A 24,547-nucleotide genomic window follows, 5' to 3' on the forward strand; every position below is an offset into this window, starting at 1 on the left:
TTTCATAAACTCGAAGTGCCTTATACTTGCTATCAGAATCCTCCAGGTTAAAGCACAGAATATCTTGAAACTTCATGGGAATAAAACAGTTAGGCAGCCTTTCCTAAAATAGCTCCCTCCTTTCCCCGATGCCTTCATTTCCAATCCCTATTGTGCTTTTTCTTCATAGCAGGTATCACAACCTGAAAATAAACTGTTTATTCTCTCTTGCCCTGCTAGACAGCCAGCCCCGTAAGAGCAAGACTCTGCTGGTCTTGTTCACCACTGGCTCTCCAAGTGCCCAGAGAAGGCCTGATGCATAAGCGGTGTTTAATGAATATTTATTAAAAGTTGAATGAATGCAAATGAATGCATAATCGGATTCTTCCAGGAGCAGGACAGCTGGATCTCAAATTTTGGTTGGTTTGTTTCAAATGCAAGTTCCCTGCTCCAGCACTGTGGGATTCTCATTTAGCAGAACTGGCTACTGAGTTTGCTATTTTTTAACAAGTGCCAGATGATTCTGTTGCAGGTAGTCACTTAGAAAGTTACTTTGAATCACAAATCTTGTTTTGAATCCAGCCTGCCACTTACTAGCTGTATGATTTCCGGAAGTAACTTCTTAACTTCTCTGAGCGGTTTCTTCATCTGTAAAGTAGGAATGACAACATCCTTGGGGAGTTGTTATGATAGTTAAATTAAGTGATGGATGTAAAGTTCTTGGCGTAAGGCCAGTTGTGCAGTTAGCTGCCGTTGTTATTTTTATTGTCCTTCTTACGTTATCGCTAAGCCCTGGCAGAACTTTCTCCCTGGAGGATCACTCTTGGGAATCTCCGCAAAGTGTGGTCCCAAAGCAGCAGCACCACAGCACTGGGAGCCGGTTAGAAATGCAGAGCCTCTGCCCCACCCCAACCTGCAGAATCGGCATCCACATTTTGACAAGGTCCCCAGGTGATCTGTTTGCACATCCAAGTTTGAAAAGCACAGCTGAAAGTCACATGTACCGTGTTCTTCCTGTCTTTCATTTCAGAGTCAGCCCAGGAGGTTCCTAAGCCCGGTGTCCCAGAGGCCGAACCCTTGGCCGGCTCACTTGGGCTGCACCTCCAGCTGAGGACGTCAGGAGGAGGGGGTCCCTCACGGAGCCCGACTGAGCCCACGGCCTCTGAGCAAGGGGCTGTGCAGCCAGGCGATGGAGCCTCTCTCTGGCTTGCTCTCTGCTCCCGCCCGGGCCTGCTCCCAGCCAGCAGGGCCCTGCGTGGAAGGTAGGAGAAGCCCATCGCCCCGTGAGCTCCCCAATTCCAGCCTCACCGACCCCGACTGGTTTTGGGATGAGCATATTCAGGCAAAGAGGGCCAGAGTGGAGACCATCATCCGAGGCATGTGCCTGTCCCCTACCCCTCCGGTGCTCGGCCGTGCCGGAGCCAGGGGCAGCCCAAACTGCCCAGAGAAGACCCGGGAGCGGAAGAGGAAGCAGAGCCTTCCCATGCAGCAGGCCCCCCTGCACCCCGGCCCCGCCGGGAGCCTGGGCAGCAGGAAGGGGGGCCCTCGCATGAGGGAACAGCTTCATCTGCTGGAGCAGCAGCTAAGACAACTGCAGGAGCACATCCTGCAGGCCGCCGAGCCCGGGGGCTCCGCTCAGGGCCCTCGGAGTGCCAAGCAGAGGAATGGCTGTGGGTGTCGGCCCTGGGCTACGGACAGTGGCCACCACCAGGGTTCCAGTGGGGACATCTCTGGGGTGGAAAAGCACAGAGTGGCTGAGGTCGAATGCCAGCCCGAGGAACCCAGCTTCCTTCCTTCTGGAACACGAGCTTTGCTGGAGATTCTGAGGAAAGAATTGACCGGGGCAGTGTCCCAGGCTGTGGACTCAGTATTACAGAAGGTGCTCTTGGACCCACCACACAGCCTGGCTCAGCTGGGCCGAAGCTTTCAGGGGCTGGCCCCAGGGGGTAGAAGCGAGACTTCACCTGAGGGGGGTGCCTGTAAGGACCCACTTCCTTCGGTTGCCTTGCCCAGGAGGACCCAGGCCCAGGCTGGGAGCCCCGGAAACTTATCACTGGCCACCCCTCTGGACCCTCCTAGATACCCTGTCTCTCCAAGAACGATCTCCAAACCCTGCCAGGGCCCCCCAGCAAACTGTCCCTTGACCATGCCTTCCCACATGCAGGAACATCAGATTCTTGGCCAGCTCCTGGGTCACGGACCCCCTGGTCACTGGAGCAGCAGTCTTCCCCAGGATGCATCTTCCCAAAGTCACTCCCCCCCGGAGTCTGTCCTGCGACCCTGGGGAGCTGTCAAACTGCGGCCAGCGGTTTTGAGCCAGCAGCAGCACCCCTTGCCCTACGCTTCCACCTGTTTGGAAAAACTGCCCCTTCTTCCCTCTGTGAAGACGGAGCAGGGTGGCCTGCAGGCTGTCGCCGAAGTGCTTCCATTTTCTTCAGTCCACATATCCTTTACTAGTCATTGCAGTCCTCATTGTCACAGCCCCCAGAAAGAGGAGACCTGGAAGGGGGGAGGGGAGGTGGAGGGAGTAACTACCTGGCATGGGGAGAGCTTTGCTCTCTCGATGGCCTTCCTCATGTTGCTTCTGGGCCCTCCTTCCCTGTGGCTCGCAGTTATTAGGCTCCTGAGAAAGGGGTGACCGCATTCTGGGATTTAAGGATGCTGGGAAGGAAGGTTCATTGATCTTGATGACACATCAGAGTCTACCACTAGTGACTTTTTGCTTTGCGTCTGAAAGGGTTTTGTTTGTTTTGAGACTCAGTGAGTTTCCAAAATTTGATAAATACCCTATAGAAGGAAGAACTCCATAATTTGGTGGTTGGCTGCCCACACACCTCAACAGAAAGGGTCAAAGGAATGACCTCATCTGAGGCATGGCTCCCCAACCTCTTGGTTCTGCAGACAAAAGGCCTGCACTGTCTAGGTAATTCATGAGGAAGATCTGAGGGACCAGCTACTTTGGAGGTAGATGTGAAAGGGGAAATTTTCCTCAGGGTCTAGACCTGAGGTGGTTGGAAGGGGGTAAGGAGGCTTCAGTTTAAGGGACAGCTCCTAAGCTGCAGCTGAGAGGACTTAAGCCTGGGGTTGGGCATATGGAGAGAGGGGAGACCCCCTGTCCCCTGCAACCTCCACCCCAGGGAAGGCTAAGGGGCCAGGCTGGTGTGCTGGGGTTTGGGCCTTATTGCAGCACCTTTAGGCAGACTCCTCTCTCTCTCTCTCTCTCTCTCTCTCTCTCTCTCTCTCTCTCTCTCTCTCTCCCTCTCCCTCTCTCTCTCTCTTTTTAAAAATATATCTTTATTGATTTCAGAGAGAGGGAGAAAGAGAGATAGAAAAAACAATGATGAGAGAGTCATTGATCGGCTGCCTCCTGCAAGCCCCCGACTGGGGAACAGGCCCACAACCCAGGCATGTGCACTGACTGGGAATCGAACCTTAGTCTCCTGGATCCTAGGTCGATGCTCAATAGCTGAGCCACTCCCGTCTGGGTGACTCTACTCTCTTAAATAGTGTTTCCCAGAGTAAGGCTCTCTTGGGACATTAATAGTTGTTGAATTACAAAAAAAAAAAAAATTAAGTAGCTTTAGTAAATACTGGGTTAGTTTCTTTGCTGCGGGACTTCTCAGAGCCTTTCACATGCTGAAGTCCAATGTGAAGCTCTAAGAAGAGAATGAATGCAGTCCCAAACTCATGTGACCAAAGAACCCTATTTCAACAAGAATCCTGTAGGACTAACGTTCCTGACAACAAATTTTGGATGTTGCTTTTTTAACATGGGCTGAGCTCCCGCTGCTGCTTCTCAAGGGCAGCCCTGAATGAAGTGTCCACAGGCTGACATGTCTGTGGTGTAGACAGTCATGCCCTCTGCCGAGCAAGCTGTAGTAAGGGCGGCAGGATCCGGTGGGACCAGCCCCCTGCTGGTCACAGGTGTTGGAAACACCCCAACGCCTGGTGCTGCTGGGTGCTTTCCAGGCAGCAGTGGCAATAAAACTAATGCTAAGAACACCGGACCTGCTACCACCGCCTCTTCAGGCAGCAGGGAATCCTGGAGGTATAGTGATATCAGCATAGTAGATTTTCTTGTTAGGCAATTACCCTGTGTGAGAAAGGCTATCTGTCTGGGCCTTCGATAAGAGGCCACTGGTTAAGACTCCCTGTCAAAGCCAGGCAGTGGTGGAAGAAACTCAGGAACTCAGTCCCCAAAGAGTCTGCTGAGCTTCCCTTGGGAGGGGCATGCTGATCTTTCTCAGGCACCTACTGTGTTCTTGGCCCTGCCCTGTGAAATGAGGATTGGGCTCAGGGAGCTTCAGGAGGCTTCAGGGCCCACCCACTGGGCCTGGCTGCACAGGTGAGTACTTGGCTACCTATTGGAATTTTTGGGGCCTCCAAGCAGCATCCTGGCCCCCCAACTATCCCCTCATTCCTGCTGTCTACATTCCAGTTTTAGCATTTTTTTCCTGTGGGCCATGAAAGCCACCTAAGAGCAAGACACTTTGACGTGTAAAAGAACTTTCACATTCACACGACATCCCTGGGAAACAGGTAAAGCAGGTGTGATTAGGAGCCAATAATGGGGTAGCATTTGCTGTGCACTTCCTCTGTGGCAGGCCCTGCTACCAGCGTTTCACATGTACGTGTCCACCACCGAGCTACATTCTGAAACTCAAAAGGTCTGAAAACCCCTCTGATTTCTTTCCCGTAAGGCTGACAGGACCTTTTTTTTTTTTGGTGGCAAAACTTGACCTTCACTGATTGGAGGTTATTTATAAACTACCCTACTTAGTGTAAACGGTCGTCCATTTTGCTGTGGAAGTATTAATGTGTTGGATTACAGACTGCTGTCAAGCCTCCACTGTGGGGTTAACTAACATATGGTACACATACCATACTACCTTAATAAAATAACAGAAATTCTGAAATCAGGATTCCCTTTGGCCCAGTATTTCAGATAAGAGGCTGTGGGCCTCACGTACCCACTCTGGATCCAGTATCTGAGAGGCTGGGGCAGAAAAGTGAACTAATTTGCCCAGTCACAAGACAGACACATGCAGAGCTAGGATTTAAACCCAGGATCTGACTGCCACGCACGAGCTTTAACCACTACATTCTACATTTAGAAATGGCCCAGAGAAGGTAAGAGGCTTGCCCAAGGTCACATAGCTAATAGGTGGCAAAAATCAGTATCTGATTCTGGGTCTTTGGACTCCCAAGTCCAGGGTTCTTTCTGCAGCATTTAGGAACCTGTAAGAAGAATAGGAAACAGTGCCAGTGAGGCAGGGTGCAAGGGTCTTCTAGGACCCAGCCCGGGTGCCAGGCCAGCTATGACTGTAATCAGGTGGTTTCCTTTGGCTAAACTGACGTATCCCACTGGGAATCTTAATTGTCCCAAAGCTATAGCTCCCAGAGCTGAGCTCCAAGGTTCCTCTGTGTGAAGCTTCTTGCCCAGTCCCAGGACTGCCCCTGGCAGTGCTAAGTGTTCTTGTGTAAAAGTCTTTACTTCTCTCCCACCCTGGTGCTAGGCCTTCATGCCACAGCTCCCGGCTCTTGTTAAAGGGGAAGGACTCTGTTCCCAGATCGAGGTATGGGTTGGAACCCGTTTTCCCTGTTTGCGTATGGATTAAGGTTGACCATTTAATCATCCACTCGCTCCTTTATCTAACAAACGTTTATTGAGCACCTACTATGTTCCTAGCACTGGCCTAGGCACATGGAATACAACGATGAAAATATAAGGTCCTTGCCCTCGAGGAGCTCACAGTCTAAACAGGGAGACAGACATGCAGTAAAAATTCCAATTAGGTCATTGCTACAACAGAGGTTTGTACAAAGAGCCTTGGTGGCGCAGGGTAAGGAAGGTCAAGGAAAGGCTTCGCAGAGGAGGAAGCGTCTGAGCTGAGACAGGAAGGAGGGGGGAGAGTCCTTCCAGGTGAGCAGAGAGCAGGTGCAGAGCAGCGGTTCAAGTTCCTTGGGGCAAAGTGAACTGTGGCCTGGTACTGTCTGGTCAGACGCTTGTTGGCTCGAACACTGCGAAGGCAAGTGTGAGATCCAGAATGGGACCATCGAGTTGACTCTTCTCATTTTACAGATGAGGAAACTGAGGCAGAAAGGAAAGTAAATCTCTTCTTGGAGTTTCGAGATGACTTCTCTGGGGTAGAGCTGCCATCTCTTCCCGTACTATTCTGAAAGCACATGCAAAGTACAACAAACTGCGTTTGACATTATTTATGCCATAGAACGTTTACACATCAAGGTGGCTTTTAAATTCTGCAACTGTACTGTGCAGACGTGGTACTCAGCCTCTGGAGAGAAAAAGCTTATTGGATCAGACTTGCTAGAGACTGAAGCAGAAATGGAGCAAATACACCATTCAACCAAAATAAAATAAAAACCATAAGAAATAGGACAACTAATTCACTGTTTGGATAATCTGATATTATTATTTGATAAACTGGTATTAATTTTCCTTAACCTTGGGATAAATCCAGGAGGGTCTAAATCCTGGTCACCTGAAGAAGGCCAAACTAATGTTTTTCTTCACACGCTACCCCAGCTCCAACCTCCTGAAGGCTTATTTCCCTGACATACAGGTAAAGTCATTCCACTGAGCGTCAGCTTCTACAAAACTCCCAGGCGGCAGGCGGTTTTGCCCAGTGTGAGGCGCGCCCTAGGCCATCAAGAGCACCTTAGCTCCCCTTAATGTTGGCGGCTCTGGTGTGATTTCCAGTTCTGGGATGAGACTGGGCCTGAGTAATCACGAATAACTTTGGGCTGGGAAGGTTGGGTATTTGAACGTCTACGCTTTTGAGCGGTAGATATACCCAGAAAACACATGGGGAGAGAAAAGTGGGGAGCGAGAAACATTAGTAAGTGGGGTCTTTGGCCTAGTGTTCTGTCTTTGCTGAGGACACTGTGAGAAAGACAGACTATATACAGAGGTGGACACTGTCAAACTGACATTCAAATAGCTGTGTTTCAAACAAAGTGGAAGTACATACAGATCACAACAGGGAAAATCAAGCTCTGGTGGTTGGAACCAGACCTGGCCTGTCTCCATAAGGTTTCTAAGGGCCCCCTTTACCCTGGGTGTTGAGTTAGGGCAAATACTTTGTATCATTCCTATGCATTTTCCAGGTCTTTCCCCTTATATTCTGTTGCTTGGTTGATTTCTACACCAAGCTTTGGTTTCAATTCATTCTGCAACTCCATGTTGCTGATGAACTGCTCTCTGATCTACACACTCAGTATTTCCCTTGGCCCCTTATCTGGCAGAAGGCTCTGGGGCTGCCATGCAATCAGCCTGGGCACAGCAGATGCTGGTACCAAACTGGCCTTGACCGTGGACCCTCCTAAAATCACAACTAGACACCATGCAAGTTTTCATGGGTGAAAAGCCTTCATAAATCTAGTACATCAAAAAACATTGACTTTCTAATGGGCACTCTAGCTAATTGAGACTTTTCTGTATATAAATGAACAGGCTTAGAAAACAGCCATGGCTCCTTTTTCAAAGGAAGCGCTTTTTAACATTGGTTGAGGCCATTCTGATGAACCTCTTTGTTGACCTGGAAGTCGACAGGTCTATCTCTGAGCACCTGGTGGTAAACGGCTGACTCGATGGACCTTGTTGTTTGTACAGTTCAACCGCTGCATCACCTCCCAGATGATCAAGTGGTTCAGCAACTTCCGAGAGTTCTACTATATCCAAATGGAGAAATCTGCTCGGCAAGCAATTTCAGATGGCGTCACAAATCCCAAAATGCTGGTGGTTCTCCGCGACTCAGAACTTTTTCGAGCTCTCAATATGCACTATAACAAGGGAAATGACTTTGAGGTAAGACCATAGACATGGGTCCCATGCAGTTGGAGTTTTAGAAAAGATCCCTTTCTGTGTCTGTCCTTAAGCCACCAAGAGCCAGGGCAGCCTGGGGCCAATCTCTGTCCCATCCACAAAGGCTACAGCCTCAGTATCTTCTCTTAGGCAACAGGTGGATGCTGCAAACTGAACACACAGTCAGTCTTCATTCTGAAACTTAAGCAGAGGTCTGCCAGGTGTTACACCATTTTAGACTTAATACTCTGTGATTATCAACTTACAGGGGGCCCGGGACTAAATGCTGGGCTCAGTTGCAGCACCTAGTCTTGGCCCAAGTTTTCTTTACAACAGCTTCTGTTCATCATTTGGTTCTTACCTTTATTCTCACTTGAACAATTTTACTTGTGGGCCTTCCATGGCAAGTCACCCCAAATCCTTTCTGGAAATAATGAACAAACAATATTCAAGCTTCTTAGTCCTTTGGGGGTCTCTATGAAGGCACGCTGGTAGCACCTTGCAAGTAAGGCATCAGTAAAGGGTGAGCAAGTGGTCTACGTACCGTGGGAGAGAACTCCTAATCCAGACACACGTTTCCTTGCGTGCGGCTGACAGCTCCGCCATCCTGGCATCTTGTTCTGCAGGTGCCAGGTGTGTCTGGTCACCAACCACAGTCGCCTCTTCTTGCCTTTCTCACTTGACAGTGATCACAATGAGCAATTTATTGATACCTCCAAGGAAGGGAAGAATTGCTGGCATGCACTGGTCAGAAGCTCCATCAGAATGTGTTTGCAAACCTAAGCTGACCTGTGGTTAAAACGGACCATTCCTCCTGAGGCGTGTGGGGCCCGGATGTGTGGAAAGGGCAGCACTGCCACATCTTTCCAGGTGGGGGTGGTCACTTGGCACGCAGTGGAGGTGAGCCCCGGGCCAGGCTTGATCTGGAGGACCTGTGGGATGCCCCATCGATTATGGGGCCAGTCTGAGTGAGGTCCTAGAACACATTCTTTAGCCCCCCTCAACCTTGTGGTTGGTTTTAGAAGCAGGAATGAGTCCAAGTCCTGCGGATCCAGCCTGGGATGAGGTACGACAGTCATAAACTTGGGGGCACTCTTTTCCACGTTAGGCACTAAGGAAAAGCGTGATAACGCCTCTTTTGAACCACAGGTTTAACTTTAATCAGAGTCAGAGTTTCCAACTTACTAAAAATTTCACCCATGAGTGGAATTATCTCCTGCTACAAAGGGAGTGTCCTTAGGCTTTCTCCCAGGGCTGTCTCATTGGTACCATCACTTTAAAGTTTGTATCTGATGAGGGAGCAGGGGATTCCTAGGGCTGCAAGAATTAGGGGCCCGTAGAGCAGGGATGCTCTCATCAGCCCACCTCCCAGGAACAGGCGGCAGCAGGCAGTGAGGTCTGCATGGCTCCCGCGCTTCACAGCCTCATGTCTTCTCCTTCTTGTGCGTCTCTTTGGGAACGCAGGTCCCAGATTGCTTCTTGGAGGTCGCCAGTTTGACGTTACAGGAGTTCTTCAGGGCTGTCTCCGCAGGGAAAGACTCAGATCCTTCCTGGAAGAAACCCATTTATAAAATTATTTCGAAGCTGGACAGTGACATCCCAGAGATATTCAAATCTTCCAGCTATCCCCAGGAGCTGCTTCGGAATTAAGATCCCACAAAGTGAGGAGCACCTGGCCAGGGTTTCCTGGGTTTATCTTAAATGGCAGTCAGGACAGCTGTGGTAATATAAAAAGGGCATAGGGATAGAGCTCCCTTGCCCCCAACAGGAACTATTGCCATTTCTGATCATTTCTTTCCTTTTCCAGAATCATAAGAAGTTTAACCTTAAGTGTAAAATATATCAACCAAGTGTAATGGTGTGTTGGTAGCATATTGTTAAAGGAACACAACAGTTTTTTGGAATCAGAAGACCTAAGTCCCCATCCTACTGTTTCCAAGTGTTATGGCCCTGGGTACTTGCAGGTATTCTCTGCATCTGTAAAGTGAGTCCTGAAGTACTCTGTGAAATGTTGCTCACTACGCAAGTGTTCCTTCCCCCCCTTGGCTTTCAGGTAAGGTTATCTTAGTTGGCTTGTCTGTTGTTGTTTTTACAAATTGCTGGTTTTAGTGACCTATTTATCAAGCTCCACCTATTTGCTAGACACTAGCAAATACGTTATCTTTAAGTTTTTCTCTGAAAAGTAGATATTATCTTCATTAAAAAAAACAACAACAACCAGAAGTTTTAGAACAGTGATGTAAAAACTCGCCAAAGTACAAGGCTAGGGCATTTGGTTGGATGGGAAGGCCTGAGTGTGGAGGAACCCAAGACCTTCGGATGCCAGATCCCATCCTGACCACCTCCTGCTGCCTGTCATGATCTTAAGCAGGCCACCATCTCCAGTGAGCATGCAGCACGGACGGGGGCACTGCCGTCCGGCAGCCCCTGGCACTTCGGAGTGCTTCGCCACCCAGGATTTCCATCAATCATTCCAGCAAGCCCAACACAAACTTTCTGCAGGATGTGAGTGTTGCTGTTCAGTCACATTTGCGTGCTGAAGAGTTATCCTTGGGACAGCCCACATTGTCTCTAGTTGACCGATGCAGTTGACGCCCAACCTCCTATGTGCAGAGGAAGCTGGACCTCAGAATGCAAAAGCTAGAAAGGGCCTTAGGAGATCATCCCGCCCACCCTGCTTGAATGAGGAAGGAGGAAACCGAGGCCCACGGGAGACCTGCGCGGCCTGGGCGCAGCCTCCCAGACGATGAACAGCACAGAGGGACACATACAGCATCACTCACAGAAACAAACTCCCCCACGGCATAAGGAAATTACAGTCCATGGTCAACTTTTCAGAGATAAAGGAATTCATGAAATCAGCTTTTTTCTCTCTACCGGGCCCAATACAAGTTGTGACGCACTCTGAGGATATAGGCAAGTCATCTGCCGGGTCGAGTAACTGCGTCCGTCCCGAGACAGGCAGAATCAAGTCTTTGGACGCTCTGCCCAAGGTGCGCAGGCCGGGGCGGGGACACCCGGCTCGGGCTCTGTTGTTTGATTAGGGGGTGCCTGTGACCTCATTAGCTTATTCCTTTCCCATCTACGTAAAACGAGTTTTCATATTCAGTTACCCACTGCCTTGACTTTTCGGGTGAGCTGGATTAGGTGAGATAAATCCCTGAACTGTTGCCAGATGTATCAACATGAAAAAGTCTGAAAGATGACTTTCCTTTGCATGTTCATCTACTTTGAACAAAACAAACATACGCAGCCCAAAGGAATCTTCTTGTTCCAAGGTTACTTTGAGGCACCCTTCAATACATCCAGTGGCACTCAGGTCACCTTTGCTCTGTTTTCTCCCACGATGTTCCCTTTACAAAAGTGAAGGAATCTGCCAAATCTGAGTTTTAAAAGCAGAGAAGCCCTGAGCGCCCGGAGCGCTGGCGATCAGTGACCTGTGTTTGCAGACAGCAGAAGAGCCCACTATGCAGAGTGATATTACATAGCTATTTAAGACGTTCATGGGAAACAATTCCAAGTTCCCATGATTGTCTGATACGGAGCAGCCATTTTCTGACCCAAACCTGAAATTCATTAGTGTGTGTTTTAAAGCCTGAGCCAAGCCACCTCCAGGGCAGTGAACCTTGTCCCAGGGACCAATTAGGTGAACTGTACAAGCTCGAATTGAAAACATTTGTGTCCTGCAGTCTTTCCAGGAACTGTTTTCTAACCACTGAGCTAAACACAGAAGAATGTATAAATATACATGTTCTGCCAGCAGAAGTCTATTTTATTATATTTTTCTGTTTCTATCAAGTATATCTCTTTTTGTTGGGAACACATTTTGAGTGTAAGCTGGGCTGGTTATTGTCCTTCTAGCAGCCGTAACATCGCCAAGGTCTGGTCATTCTTTCCATTAAGTTATATGTGGGCATTATGCTCTCCCGAATTAGACATGTTCAGAGTCTGGTGGAAAACTGCATAATTGTCTAATACAGTACTTCAGTGGTGGACTGTGTGTTTTATGATGGTGGCACTATTTAGGAGTTAATGCCCAATTATCAATTAAAAGCAGGCAGTTAATTGATGTTCCATGCAGGAAAAGGTTTATTAGGAACCTTATTTCAAACATGGTATCATACAGTATACACAGCTCCAAATTGGACTTATACAGTGAAGAGGCCAAAGGAACCTCCTGGGTCTGTAAGGAGTGCCCACACCGTTTCCCTTCCATCAGAGAGAGGGCAGAGCGGAAATGGCAGGGTAACACGGCGCTCTTTCATGAACACAGGCCCACACTATACAGAGGTCCACGGGTCCTTTTTAAAAACTTTGTTTTAATGACAAAATATAGAAGCCTCAGAAAAAATAATTTAAAGATTTCCATAACAATTTTACATGTGCGTTTAGAAAATATTTCTTTTAAAAATCCTTATAAAATTAGCTAAAGATTTTGTAATCAGTTTCCTGGATGAGGTCTTATATGTTCTAAATTGTCATAATTTTTCTTCCTGGCTTTTTTCTGTAGTTTTGACCCTTAGCTCTATAAAGCAGATCAGTTTGGTAATACATTCATTCAGAAGAAAATAGAAGCCCGGCCGGCGTGGCTCAGCAGTTGAGCATTGACCTAGGATCCAGGAGATCAGGGTTCGATTCCCGGTCAGGGCACATGCCCAGGCTGCAGGCTTGATCCCCAATAAGGGACGTGCAGGAGGCAGCCGATCAATGACATTCTCATTATTGATGTTTCTATCTCCCTCTCTCCCTCTCACTTCCTCTCTCTGAAATCAATAGACATTAAAAAAAATAGAAATTTAAAAATCCTTTGGTGTTTTTACACAAACTGTATTAAGCATTTGCATAAATTTCACATAAAGCACAATCATTTTTTCAGGACTGAGAAATTTAGAAAAGAATGAGATAGAATGCTGGCTGGTAGAGATAAAGAACACGTCGGCTAATATAGGTTATGGTTCTATCAGGCTGATGACTAAATTATGCCTTGGTGGGGAAATAAGCTTATGACAATATGGCAAATATATACTTCTTAGGAGCGTATAAAAATATTCTTGGTTGGATTTAAGCATATATCATATACACTGGAAAGAATGAGCTCTGATTACCTATTTGACAGTATTAACGATGCGCCCTGTATCTCTGAGGTAGATCATGGCACCTACACTGTATGTATTAAGTGCTCAACTGTGGAAAAAGATAATTCATCAAGAGTATTTCTCAGGGGTAGACAATTCCTATAGAGCAAGAAGAAGTTCTTATAGACAACATGAACCTCAACAGTGTAACCAAGTGCCCAGGAGTTGAATGCTCAGTCGTATTTTAACCCCCCGAGGCTAGCCTCCAGTCTAGAGGATGGAAACGTCGGCTGCAATCTGAGGGCAGGGCTAGACGATGGAAGCGGTACAGCAACGTCCGCCCCCAACCTCAGCAGTTCCACATGTCCGTCTACGCACTGAGGAGTCTTCTGGGCTTATTTTGTTTCTCACAATCTCACCCCTTCAGGCTCACAAACTTGTTTCGTCATTTCCAAATTCTCCAGAGTCAACCCTCAAACAAACGTCATGTCCAAGTCATCCCTTAGAAAATCCCTTTTCTCCCATTTACTGATTTCTGCAGCTCAGATTCCTATCTTCTGGAAAACTGCTTCTGGCCAGGAAATTTGGCCTTAGGCAAGAATGTGACTCTGCCCTCATGTTTGTCCATTTTATCCTCAGTTATCTGATTTGCTGCCAGCACCTCCCCCTCACCTTTCCTAAGTAGAGTACTGCAGGTAGGTGCATGAGGTGCATGAGCTGCGGAAAGCATGTTTTCATCCTGGCGCAAGCACCTGGGATCTTTGCAAGTCACTTACTCTCTTGGCCTCAGCTTTCCCATCCGTAAAATAGGGATAATAAAATAGCACCTACCTCATAGCACTGCTCTAAGGCTTAGATAAGACAATACAGGTGACACTCCTAATGCAAGTATATGTTCAGTAAATGTTAGCTACATTATTACTCAGCAGTCATAAACTGTTAGCAAAGCCATGAATTTGTACTGTTTACAGTGAAAAGAATAATTTATTAGCTTAAGAACGGCACTGATGTGTGACATTACTGATATAAAACATATTCTGGCCCTGGCTGGTGTGGCTCAGTGGATTGGGGCATCTGTCCCATACACCAAAAGGTGGCTGGTTTGAATCTGGTCAGGGCACATATCCAGGTTGCGGGTTCGATCCTGGTTGGGGTGCATGCAGGAGGCAACCGATTGATCTCTCTCTCACATAAATATTTCTCTGTCCCTTCCTCTCTCTCTCAAATCAATTAAAAAGATAGTAATAAAACATTCTGAATTTCATTTTTACTATAACCATGAAGTAGCATGCACTAATACCTGCGAAATGACAGTACAAAACTTAGCTTTAAACTGATACGATACTGTTTTCTGAGACGTAGCACCCAGCTTAAAAAAAAATGACTTGTGCTATAAACCCTGTGTGCATCCCTTCATTGACTCTTTATCATAATCCTATGTTGACATGTTTACTTGACACAACTATTATTGCTATTTGTTAGTTGCTTGCTAAAACACTGACCTGCTTTTGCTAAAATATCTTTGTAGCTGTTAAGAGGCTGGTTGTTGCTTTCAATGGAGTGGGTGTGGAGGGGAAACATGCTGACACAGCCCTGGTTTTCCTAACACAACATCTAAAAACTATGTCCAGGATTCCATTTCCTTAAAGACAAAGCTTATTTTTTTCATTGAAAATGATCTGGCCTCTTTTCTGGTTCTTTTCATTTTATGATCATTAATGTTGACTATCTCCCTCCTCTGCTCTTTCATGAATGTAGGTTGGTCATTACCTTTTCCAGAATATTTAAGGCTTTAAATGTTTTTTGGCTACTGATTTTGAATAAATTGACTTTTTCAAACAGTCTTTATGAGGCAATGGGACTACTGACTTATTGTTTTGCTAAATTCTTGCTCTATTAAATCCCTAACAAACAAAACCCCACAATTACACCTGGCAGAATGTATTATTATTATTGTTGTTGTTATTTTTTTAGAGAGAGAGGCAGGGAGAAACATCAATGTGAGAAACATCATTTGGCTGCCTCCTGCATGCCCTCTGCCAGGGATCGAGCCCACAACCCTGGCATGTGCCCTGACCGGGAATCGAACCAGCAACCTCTTGGTGCACTGGATGATGCCCAACCACTGAGCCACACCAGCCAGGGCAGAATGTATTCTTTATAAATCCCTCTTTATAAAGCCGCTTTTGCTCAAGATTACCACCTTGGTGTTTAGACATTTCATTTCTCATCATGTATCCCATCACTGCAGCAGGGCTGAGCTTATGGACCCTGGACCGACTAGAACATCTCCAGCTCTCTTTTTTCCTATAGAACTCTTGTCAGAAATGGTATCAGAAATAAGAGTTTTTAAGGGAGACAGTGGGGTGCAGGTAGTGTAACAGAACAGTTTTGTTGGATTATAGATTTATCAGCAAATTCTGAGAAAAGAGAGCTTAATAAAACCAGATTTATACACCTTAGTTTTTATATACCAAATGCAATGATAATTCAAATCCTCATGCCATGTGAATGGTAGATATGATTATGTATCCTTAAGCTCTGGAGACAGTAATTACCTAAAAAAGTGAGGCGGATTTCAATATGTTGACAATGCTTAGAATATGCTATTAAGAGACTGTCCCCATGTTTTTATTACAGAATCATGCCTATTCACTTTCCACACATCAGGGTATTTCTCTGGGGGCTGACAGTCTTCTCACTGTTTCAAGAACTAGACAGACGCACTAGTTTTTAGAATATTATTGAGCAAGTCTCAAATGTTCTAAAACTTGACAGAAAAAGAACTTCCTAGTATTCAGTCCATTGCTGTTGTGCCAGAATTGGTGAAATCGCCCCCCAAAATGAAGATCGATTATAGACCTTTATGCTTTGGGTTATATGTACATACACTTATCATTTAACTTCCTTCCAATAAAGTGACCATGATTTACCTCCTCAAAATGCAGTTATTGAGAAACACAGCTTTTAATGATGATCCCATGAAAACAAGACTAAAAAGCCACTTTATGTGGCAAAAGCTATGCTCCCTGCCCCTCAGAGTGGCAGTCCCAACAATACAGATTCCTGAATCCCAGTTGGTGATGAGACTACAAGCCAAGTGACTCATTCCATATCCCTTAACAGCTCTTCAAAATCCCACGTGGAATACTGTATCTTGATTGTGGTGGTGGTTACACGAAGCTACACATGATAAAACTGCATGGAACTACACACAGACTTGAGTACTTATAAAACTCATGAAATCCGAATAAACCCTGGAGAGCACACCAGTGTCAATTTCTTGCTTTTGGTACATAACTCTATTTATACAAGACGTTACTATAGGGAAGGCTGGGTGAAGGATACATGAGGGATTCCCTGTACATTTTATGGGGCAACTTCTTATGAATCTATAATTATGTCAAAATAAAAAGTAAAACAAACAAAAAACCCCAACCCATGTAGAATCACCATCTCTGAGAAAGTTCTACTGAAGGAGTGATGTCCCCTGAGGAGGAAGCAAATAAAAGTCCGCACCACCACGGATTAGAACCCTTCTGTAAGGTCACTTGAATCCACAAATACCTAATCATCTTCAACAATGAAGCTGACTAATTTACTAAGGTGCTTGCTAGCTTCTTGATTAAATAGTTTTCATTTTGTTAGGGTTTGCTTGATTTTGTTCTGAGTACACATAATCAGAACTATTGGACAGTTCTGCCTTCCTAGGAATCAGGACGAGTCAGAAAAAAACCTGTCCTGCCTGCCCGCTGCACTTCTCATCTACAACCTCCGAATTTCTCCTGTAAGCTTTTAAGTGTGAATAACATTGCATCACAACTCATTTCTATTGTTAGGAAGCATCACCACAACTGCAAAGGTCGTGGCTTGTTTTCAGGCACAGGGGCACATACATGTTTTAGATTGCAAGACATTTTAAATAGTGGCTCTATTTGCTCCCAATAAACCAGGTCCTCTTTGTGCCTAAGCTGTTCCTTGGCTTCCGAGCACCTTCGGAAACTGCATTAACTCTTTGTTGCTAGGAGGGTTTTATTTTGCATTTAAGGAGTTTGTTATGAACAAGTTCCTCCCAACACCTCCAACATCTTCCATACCTGCAAAGTTACTAACAGACTGGGGCCTTTGGAAATGGTGATTAATGAACCTATCTTCCGATGGAGATGAAATAAAATTTAAAATCCCCTTTGGCCTACTGGTTCTCAAACTTGGCTGCACACTGAAACTACCTGGTAGGCTTTATTTTTTTAATTACTATTTGTTAATCCTCACCTGAGGATTTTTTCTCCATTGCTTTTCAGAGTGGAAGAGAGTGAGCAACATCGATGTGAGAGAGACACGTCAATTCGTTGCCTCCCACACGTGCCCCGCCAAGGTCCAGGGATCAAACCTGCCACCGAGGTACATGCCCTTGGCCAAAATCGATTCCAGAACCCTTCAGTCCGAAGGCCGACACTCTAATCACTGAGCCAAACTGGCTAGGACCCTGGTGGGCTTTAGAAATTACCAATGTGTAAGTCCCAGCTCTAGATTCTGATTTAATTGCTATAAGGTGTACCCTGAACTTTGGGAGTTTTAACAGATCCCCAGGTAATTCTTATATGTAGTTTGATAACTACTGCTTTAGCACACAACTCAACATGGAGATTTTCTTATTTCATCATTCTTCCAAACATGCATAAAGAAAAAAGTAATTATATGTTTGAGTATACAAATGGAATAGAAGCACTTTTTGGCTTAGGACCTCCATTGCCAATACCCTTCCCTGAAAAACTTTGGGAATGCTTTTCAGATCCTGTAGAGGCCCTACTGACACTCAGATTCGTATCTAGTGAAAGCATAAGGCTCACATGAAAAACAGAAACTCCTCAAAGTATATATGTGTATATATATATACGATTTTAAATAGTCTTTATTTTTTAGAGCTGTTCTGGATTCACAGAAAAATTGAGAAGATACAGAGTTCCCATATACTCCCTGCCTCCATACAAGTACAGCCTCCCCCATCATCAACATCCCCACCAAAGGGGTATCTTTGTTACAACTGATGAACCTACACTGATACACACACCAGCATCACCCAAAGTCCATAGTCCTCACTAGGGTTCACTTCTAGTGTTGCACATTTTATGGGTTTGGACAAATGTATCAAGACATGTATCCACCATTACAGTATCATGCAGAATAGCTTCATTGTCCTAAAAATCCCTACCTTTCCATGAATCTCTACTGTCATATAGTTAGAATCATAGTGTAGCATTTTCAGTCTGGCTTCTTCCATTTAGTATATGCATTTAAGTTTCCTCCATGGCTTTTGATGGCTTGATAGCTCACTTCTTTTTAGTGCTGAATAACATTCCATTGTTTGGATGTACCACAGTTTATCCATTTACCTTAAGGCTATCTTGGTTCCTTCCAAATTTTGGCAATTGTGAATAGAGCTGCTATAAACATCTATGTGCAGGATATTCTGTGGCCATAGTTTTCAACTCTTTCAGGTAAATACCAAGGAGTGTGACTGCTGCATCATATGGTAAGAGCATGTTTACTTTTGTAAAAAACTGCCGAACTGTCTTCCAAAGTGGTTGTATCACATTGCACTCCCACCGATGAATGAGAATTCCTATTGCTCCATATCCCTGCTAGCATTTGGTATTGTTGGTGTTCTGAATTTTGGCCAATCTAATAGGTGTGTAGTAATATCTTGTTTTAATTTGTATTTCTGATTACATATAATGTGAAGCACTTTTCATATACTTATCTGCCATCTGTATATCTTCTTTGGTGAGGTGTCTGTTAAGGTCTTTGGCCCATTTTCCAATTAGGTTTGTTTTCTTATTGTTTAGCTTTAAGAGTTCTTTGTATATTCTTGATAATGGTCCTTTATTGCATGTGTTTTGCAAGTATTTTCCCCCCAGTCTGTGGCCTTTTTATTCTCTTGATAGAACCTTTGGCAGAGCAGAATTTTTAATTTGAACAAAGTCCCAACTTATCAATTCTTTCATGGTGTGCCTTTGGCGATCTAAAATGTCATTGCCAATCCCAAAGCCATCTAGGTTTTCTCCTAGATTATCTTCTAGGAGTCTTATAGTTTTGTATTTGACATTTAAGTGTGTGATCCATTTGAGTTAATTTTCGTGAAGGGTGTAAGGGTTGTGCATAGATTCACTTACTTACATGTTGATATTCAGTTGTTCCAGCACCACTTGCTGACAATACTTTGCTCCATTGCCAGACATCAGTTGATTGTACTTAGGTGGGTCTATTTGGGGCTCTCAATTCTGTTTCATTAATGCATGTCTCTGCTTTCACCAACACCATGCTGTGTCGATTACGGTAGCTTTGCAGGGCTCAAAGTCAGGGGGTGTCAGTCCTTCACTTTTGTTCTTCCCCTTTAATTCTGTATCTTTTGCTTCTCCACATAAACTTGAGAGTCAGTTGTTAATATCCACCAAAAAATTTGCTGAGATTTTTATTTGGATTGCATTGACTCTATAGATCAATTTGGGAAGAATTAACATTTTGACAGTGTTAGTTGTAGGTTTTTTGTAAATATTCTTTATCAAGTTAAGAGAGTTCCCCTCTATTCCTAGTTTACTGAGGGTTTGAAAAAAAAAGTCATGAGTGGGTACTGGATTCTGTCAAACGCTTCTTTACCTTTGTGACCAATTGGTTTTTCTTCTTTAGCCTGATGTCATGGATTACATTAACTGACTTTTGAATGTTAAACCAGCCTTGCATACCTGGAATAAATCCCACTTGGTCACAGTCTATAATTCTTTTTATACATTGTTGGATTCAATTTGCTAATGTTTTGTTGAGAATTTTTGCATTTATGTTCATGAGAGATCTGTAGTCCGCAGTTTTCTTTTCTTGTAATGTCTTTGGTTTTGACGCTAGGATAATGCTGTCCTCATAGTATGAGTTAGGAAGTATTCCCTCTGCTCCCGTCTTCTGAAAGAGATCACAGAAAAATGGTATAATTTCTTCTTTAAGGGTTTGATAGAACCCATCTGGGCCTGGTGCTCTCTCTTTTGGAAGGTCAATAATTATTGAGTCAATTTCTTCAAATTGTCTATTTTTTCTTGTGTGTTTGACAGATGTGTCTTTCAAGAATTGGCCTATTTCAACTAGGTTATCAAATTTGTGGGCAGAGAGTTGTTCATAGTATTCCTTTGTTACCCTTTTAATAATATCTATGGGATCTGCAGTGGTGTCCCCTCTTTCATTTCTGACATTAGTAATTTCTGTAAAGAATATTCTTTTAAAAGTTTAATAATTAAATGAACTATGTCCTCTTAAGAGTATTTCAGACTTCACTAAACTATCTTTTTCTTGACAAGCAAGGGTACAGTATCAAAATTTGTATTTTCCACAATTACTCAAACTAGTATTGAAGATGTATGACGTGAAAAAATATATTCATAGCCCCTGTGGATCCAGCTGTCATAATTCCAAAGTGAGCAGAGGAAGACTTGGAAAAAAGAACTTCATGATTGAGAGATTATCTTCTCAATTGGCAATTTAATCTCCCTATCATTGAAACACAGCACATATTCCCAAAAACATATCTGTTTTGAACTATGGCTACGACTTAGAACCTAGTTTGCTTATCCATATCAATTCCAAACTGATTTAAAGGGCAGAATTCAAATGAGAGCAGCATAAAAAATTTTAAAATGTAAAGATTCTTGATACCTTGGACATTAGGACTCCTCTAAAACACACAGATAATTATTAGGAGAACATAAAAGGAGTAGTTGTTTCCCATATGGTCCAGTAATTCACACACACACACACGACACAGTGGATCTGCAGAACATGCAAAGAATATCACTTATATGTAAAAAACAATGAAACAATATCCTCATAGGTATGTATGTTTTATAAATGCACAGAAAAAGGTTTGCAAAGCCACATCCCAAAATGGTATCAGCAATTACCCCTAAGATTTTAAGGTGTTTGTTGCTCAACGGGTGTGTTATTATTTATAGTATTTTAAATTTTTTTAAAATATATTTTTATTGATTTTTAGAGAGGAAGGGAGAACAGAGAGATAGAAACATTGATGAGAGAGAAACATCACCGATTGGCTGCATCCCCTATTGGGGACTGAGCCCACAGCCTGGCCATGTGCCCTAACTGGGAATCTAACCAGTGACCTCTTGGTTCCTGGGTTGACGCTCAACCACTGAGTCACACAGGCCGGCATATTTTAATTTTTTCAAGTAATGAGAATGAACTCATATTTTATGGCTGAAATGAATTTGGAAAATGTAACGCCCCAAAACATACTTTTAAGAAATAAAATATAGCACAAGTATACCCACCTTGACACAGGCACCACAAAGAAGCTTAAATGGCACATGGCCTCTTTCCCCAGCGGGTATTAGTAGAAAGCAATGAAGAGTCAACAGCAGAACATCCTATCAAATTCACATCCAGGTGCAGCTGCTCAGCTGCTCTACTTCACCCAAGGGAATTCTTGCTGTCTTCTTTCTCTGGAATAGGTGTGTGGCCGCTACTTAATTGCGCGCACACAAGGTGCTTACCTGCATCTTGATAAATGGCGACACTGGAAGGATGTCACCCCAAGAGGGGATAATATATATGCTTCTATGTGAAAGCTAGCAATGGATAAAAATAAACCCACTGCAAATTCAACATCGGTATATCGTACATGTTTTACAAGCTCGTTCAATGATAAGAGAATTGCTCATTCCAAAATATCAGGTAAAAGATGGTAGTCAAAATATTTATATACAACCTATATAACTGGATTGGTTCCCCTCCTATAGATACCTTCTTTGCAATAACTGTCTCTTAGGATTGTTACCATCCTTTATGGTATATGCCAGAGTCCCAAAATGAGGGCCTATAGGTACTATGTGGCTTCTGGGTGTGATGTTTTGCCTCTAACCATATTGTCCCCAAGGCATTTTGAAAAGACCATTTCACATAAAAAACCACATTCCCACCTCCTCATCTGGCAACAGTGGGTCTGCCTTGCTTCACGGCAGCCACTGGCTGCAGAACTGTCCCGCTGAGACAGGGTGAGACCCCGCATGGCGCAGCCCCCACCACGCCGACTGCTCCTCACCACGGGGGCCAGTCCACCGTCACCATCACCCTGCTTTCGCCGCTGTTTTCCTCACAGTAATGTTCATTAGAAAACTGATATTTGTACTTACATCTCTACCAAAAGTGGGAAGACTAAAGACACACAGATTGTCAAATGTTTCAAGGAAAATAGGAAAGAGGATATTTCCCCGTGAGAATGAAGAATATTCCTACATGTCTAACTTGCAAGCAAAGTATGCTTCTGATAAGAACTCTAACACGCTGTTATGACACTACTGGCCAATTCTCTCAATTGTATCTTCCTGTCCATAGCAGGCATTTCAATTTGTGACGCCCAGTTTATATAATACTTATGGATATGCCAACAACAGGAAGATCCAGAGGCAGTGAAAAAACAAATGCAAGAACTGGAGTTTTGTAAATGACACATGTATTCACCTACATGAATTTTATATTTAAACTTACCACATCATCTATCCTAAATAAGCTTGTTGAGCATCAAATGCACATAACAAGTATTGAAGGTGAGTAAAACAGTTTTTACCCTCTAGGAGCTTGCATTTAAGAGTGGGAAGGAATGGGGAAGAACAGACAGGTATGTAAGTTACTCTGCCAGAAGGGCAAATTAAGATCATAGGACAAACACAAGCAAAGCCCTGCAAGAACTGGAAAGAGGGAGCACGAGAGGAAAATCAAGACCGGCTTTAGGGAGAAGGCATCATGAGAGCTGGGCCTTAATACAGTTATAATTTCTAAAAGACGAGATAAGAGGGCAGTGAAACAGAAAGCTACAGGGAGTGCTGAGGAAACTACGTCCTACGGTGCACCTGCAGTACATGTAAAGGATGCCATCAGTTGTGTTCCTTCATTGCTAGAAATTAGGCAAGTACAGAAAGTTGCAGAGTGATGACAATATGTGAAATTCACAATTTATAAGAGCAAAAGAGCATGAATACCTATCAGTAGAGACCGTGTATATAAAATTATGGTAAAAACATAAAGTAACATATTCTGCAGCTATAAAAGAGAATGGGATAGAATCCTATTGAGCAACAAAAAGAAACGAACAATTGACACATACAACTTGAATGCATGTCAAGGGAATTGTGCCAAGTGAAAAAAGCCAAAAAGCCAAATCCAAAGGTCACATACTATATGATTTCATTTATATAACATTCTTTAAATTATAACATTAAAGAAATGGAGAACAGATTACTAGATGCCAAGTCAGAGATGGGGATGGAGGGTAGGAGGAAGATGGGGGTGGACACAAAAACCTACACATGTGATAAAACTGTAGAGCAACACACCAACACAATATGTATTCCATGCTATAAGAAGAATAGAAACACAGATGAAGCAATTGATAAAAATTTTCAGTAAAAACTCTTACAATAAGGTAGCTTTGGAAAAATTAGAGAGGAGGAAAGTGAAAGGGGAAGGAGGTGTAGAAAGGGAAACAGAAAGGGGAAGGAGGAAATGAGAATGGTAATGTTCTATAAATTATCAGAATGAACTTTAAGACATACTACTTAAAAAAAAAAAAGGGTGACAACCTGTTGCTTTTATAGTCCAACAGTAAGCCAGGTAGTAGGCACCTATTATTACCAAAATACCTGCAAATTTGCATAGTTAGGGAGATATAATACTCAACAAAAAGCTGAGGGGCCTCCAAAGTAAGATAACCGAGGCTGAAATTTTTAGTCAACCCAATTTAGAATTCATGCTTGGTCTCCAGAGGAGATGGCACTTACTTTGGTTTGCCCAATCAACAACTAGAATTCTTTCACTAGGGAAATAAATCCATCTAGAAAATTTAAGATTTTATCTTTGTCAATGAACTTCTGAATTAATTTCTGATATCTGAATCAAGTTCAAACTTTTAGAAAATTATGTGAATCAAATAAGGGTCAACAAACTACTGCGTATTGACACCTTTTGATTTCCGTACTCAGTCACAACATATTTTGACTATGCCAACTTAACCCTAAATAAATGATTCCCAAACAGAAAAATTTCTACATCTCATCTACCAACTTACTTGCACAGGGAGAGTGAAGTGAGGGGTTTTACATTTACTTGAAAAGATATGAAATGTGCCCTGGTCAGTGCTGCTCAGTGGTCAGAGCGTCGGTCTACGCACCGAAGGGTCCCAGGTTTGGTTCCTGATTATGGGTATGTACCTCGGTTTCGGGTTCGCTCCCTGCCCCCAGTTGGGGCGTGTGTGGAAGGCAACCAGTCAATGTGTTTCTCTTCGATGTCTCTTTCTCTCTTCCCCCTACCCCTCCTTTCCTCCCTTCTATTCTCTGTGAAGAGAAGGAAAAATACCCTCAGGCGAAGATTAGCTAACAAACAAACAAACAAACAAACAAGATCTGAACCATTGAAGATATCAGGAACATGCCCCCAGATCAGACTATTTTGTATTAAGACATGAGTCCCACAAGATTTTAAATATACTTGATAGGATTCAAACACAAATTTTAAAGCAGTATCAAGTAGTTTCCTGAGATGATAAGAAAAACAATGTTAATAAAATAACAGTAAAATGCTAGCAAGTAAATAAGACCTAAGTTGGGTCCTCTGT

At 43.9% G+C, this 24,547-nt stretch overlaps 2 protein-coding genes across 2 annotated transcripts in view; one reads left to right on the forward strand and one right to left on the reverse strand.

Moving 5' to 3' along the window:
• Positions 1 to 1,168: 1,168 nt before the first annotated feature.
• PROX2 (prospero homeobox 2) lies at positions 1,169 to 9,454 on the forward strand. The gene is made up of 4 exons (XM_016208660.2): positions 1,169 to 2,422; positions 6,456 to 6,563; positions 7,613 to 7,807; positions 9,269 to 9,454. Exons 1-4 carry the CDS (start codon positions 1,169 to 1,171, stop codon positions 9,452 to 9,454), a joined length of 1,743 nt encoding a protein of 580 aa, XP_016064146.1.
• An 8,916-nt stretch (positions 9,455 to 18,370) lies between these two features.
• The window catches only part of YLPM1 (YLP motif containing 1), a 69,688-nt gene continuing 63,511 nt past the window's right edge, over positions 18,371 to 24,547 (reverse strand). The window contains exon 18 of the mRNA XM_087819142.1: positions 18,371 to 19,833. Within this exon, the coding sequence (XP_087675268.1) occupies positions 19,678 to 19,833 (156 nt within the window). The 3' untranslated portion in view covers positions 18,371 to 19,677. The remainder of the gene's footprint in view (positions 19,834 to 24,547) is intronic.

The sequence above is a fragment of the Miniopterus natalensis genome, chromosome 1 (genome assembly GCF_054644295.1).
Source record: "Miniopterus natalensis isolate mMinNat1 chromosome 1, mMinNat1.hap1, whole genome shotgun sequence".
Classification (NCBI taxonomy): Eukaryota; Metazoa; Chordata; class Mammalia; order Chiroptera; family Miniopteridae; genus Miniopterus; species Miniopterus natalensis.

What these genes read in the sequence shown, in the direction of transcription:
- PROX2 (XM_016208660.2), top strand. Translation starts at nt 1,169, where the DNA reads ATGGAGCCTCTCTCTGGCTTGCTCTCTGCTCCCGCCCGGGCCTGCTCC. An exon ending in TTCCATTTTCTTCAGTCCAC is followed by an intron (nt 2,423 to 6,455) that starts ATATCCTTTACT and finishes ACCTTGGGATAA; the next exon opens with ATCCAGGAGGGTCTAAATCC. An exon ending in CTTATTTCCCTGACATACAG is followed by an intron (nt 6,564 to 7,612) that starts GTAAAGTCATTC and finishes TTGTTTGTACAG; the next exon opens with TTCAACCGCTGCATCACCTC.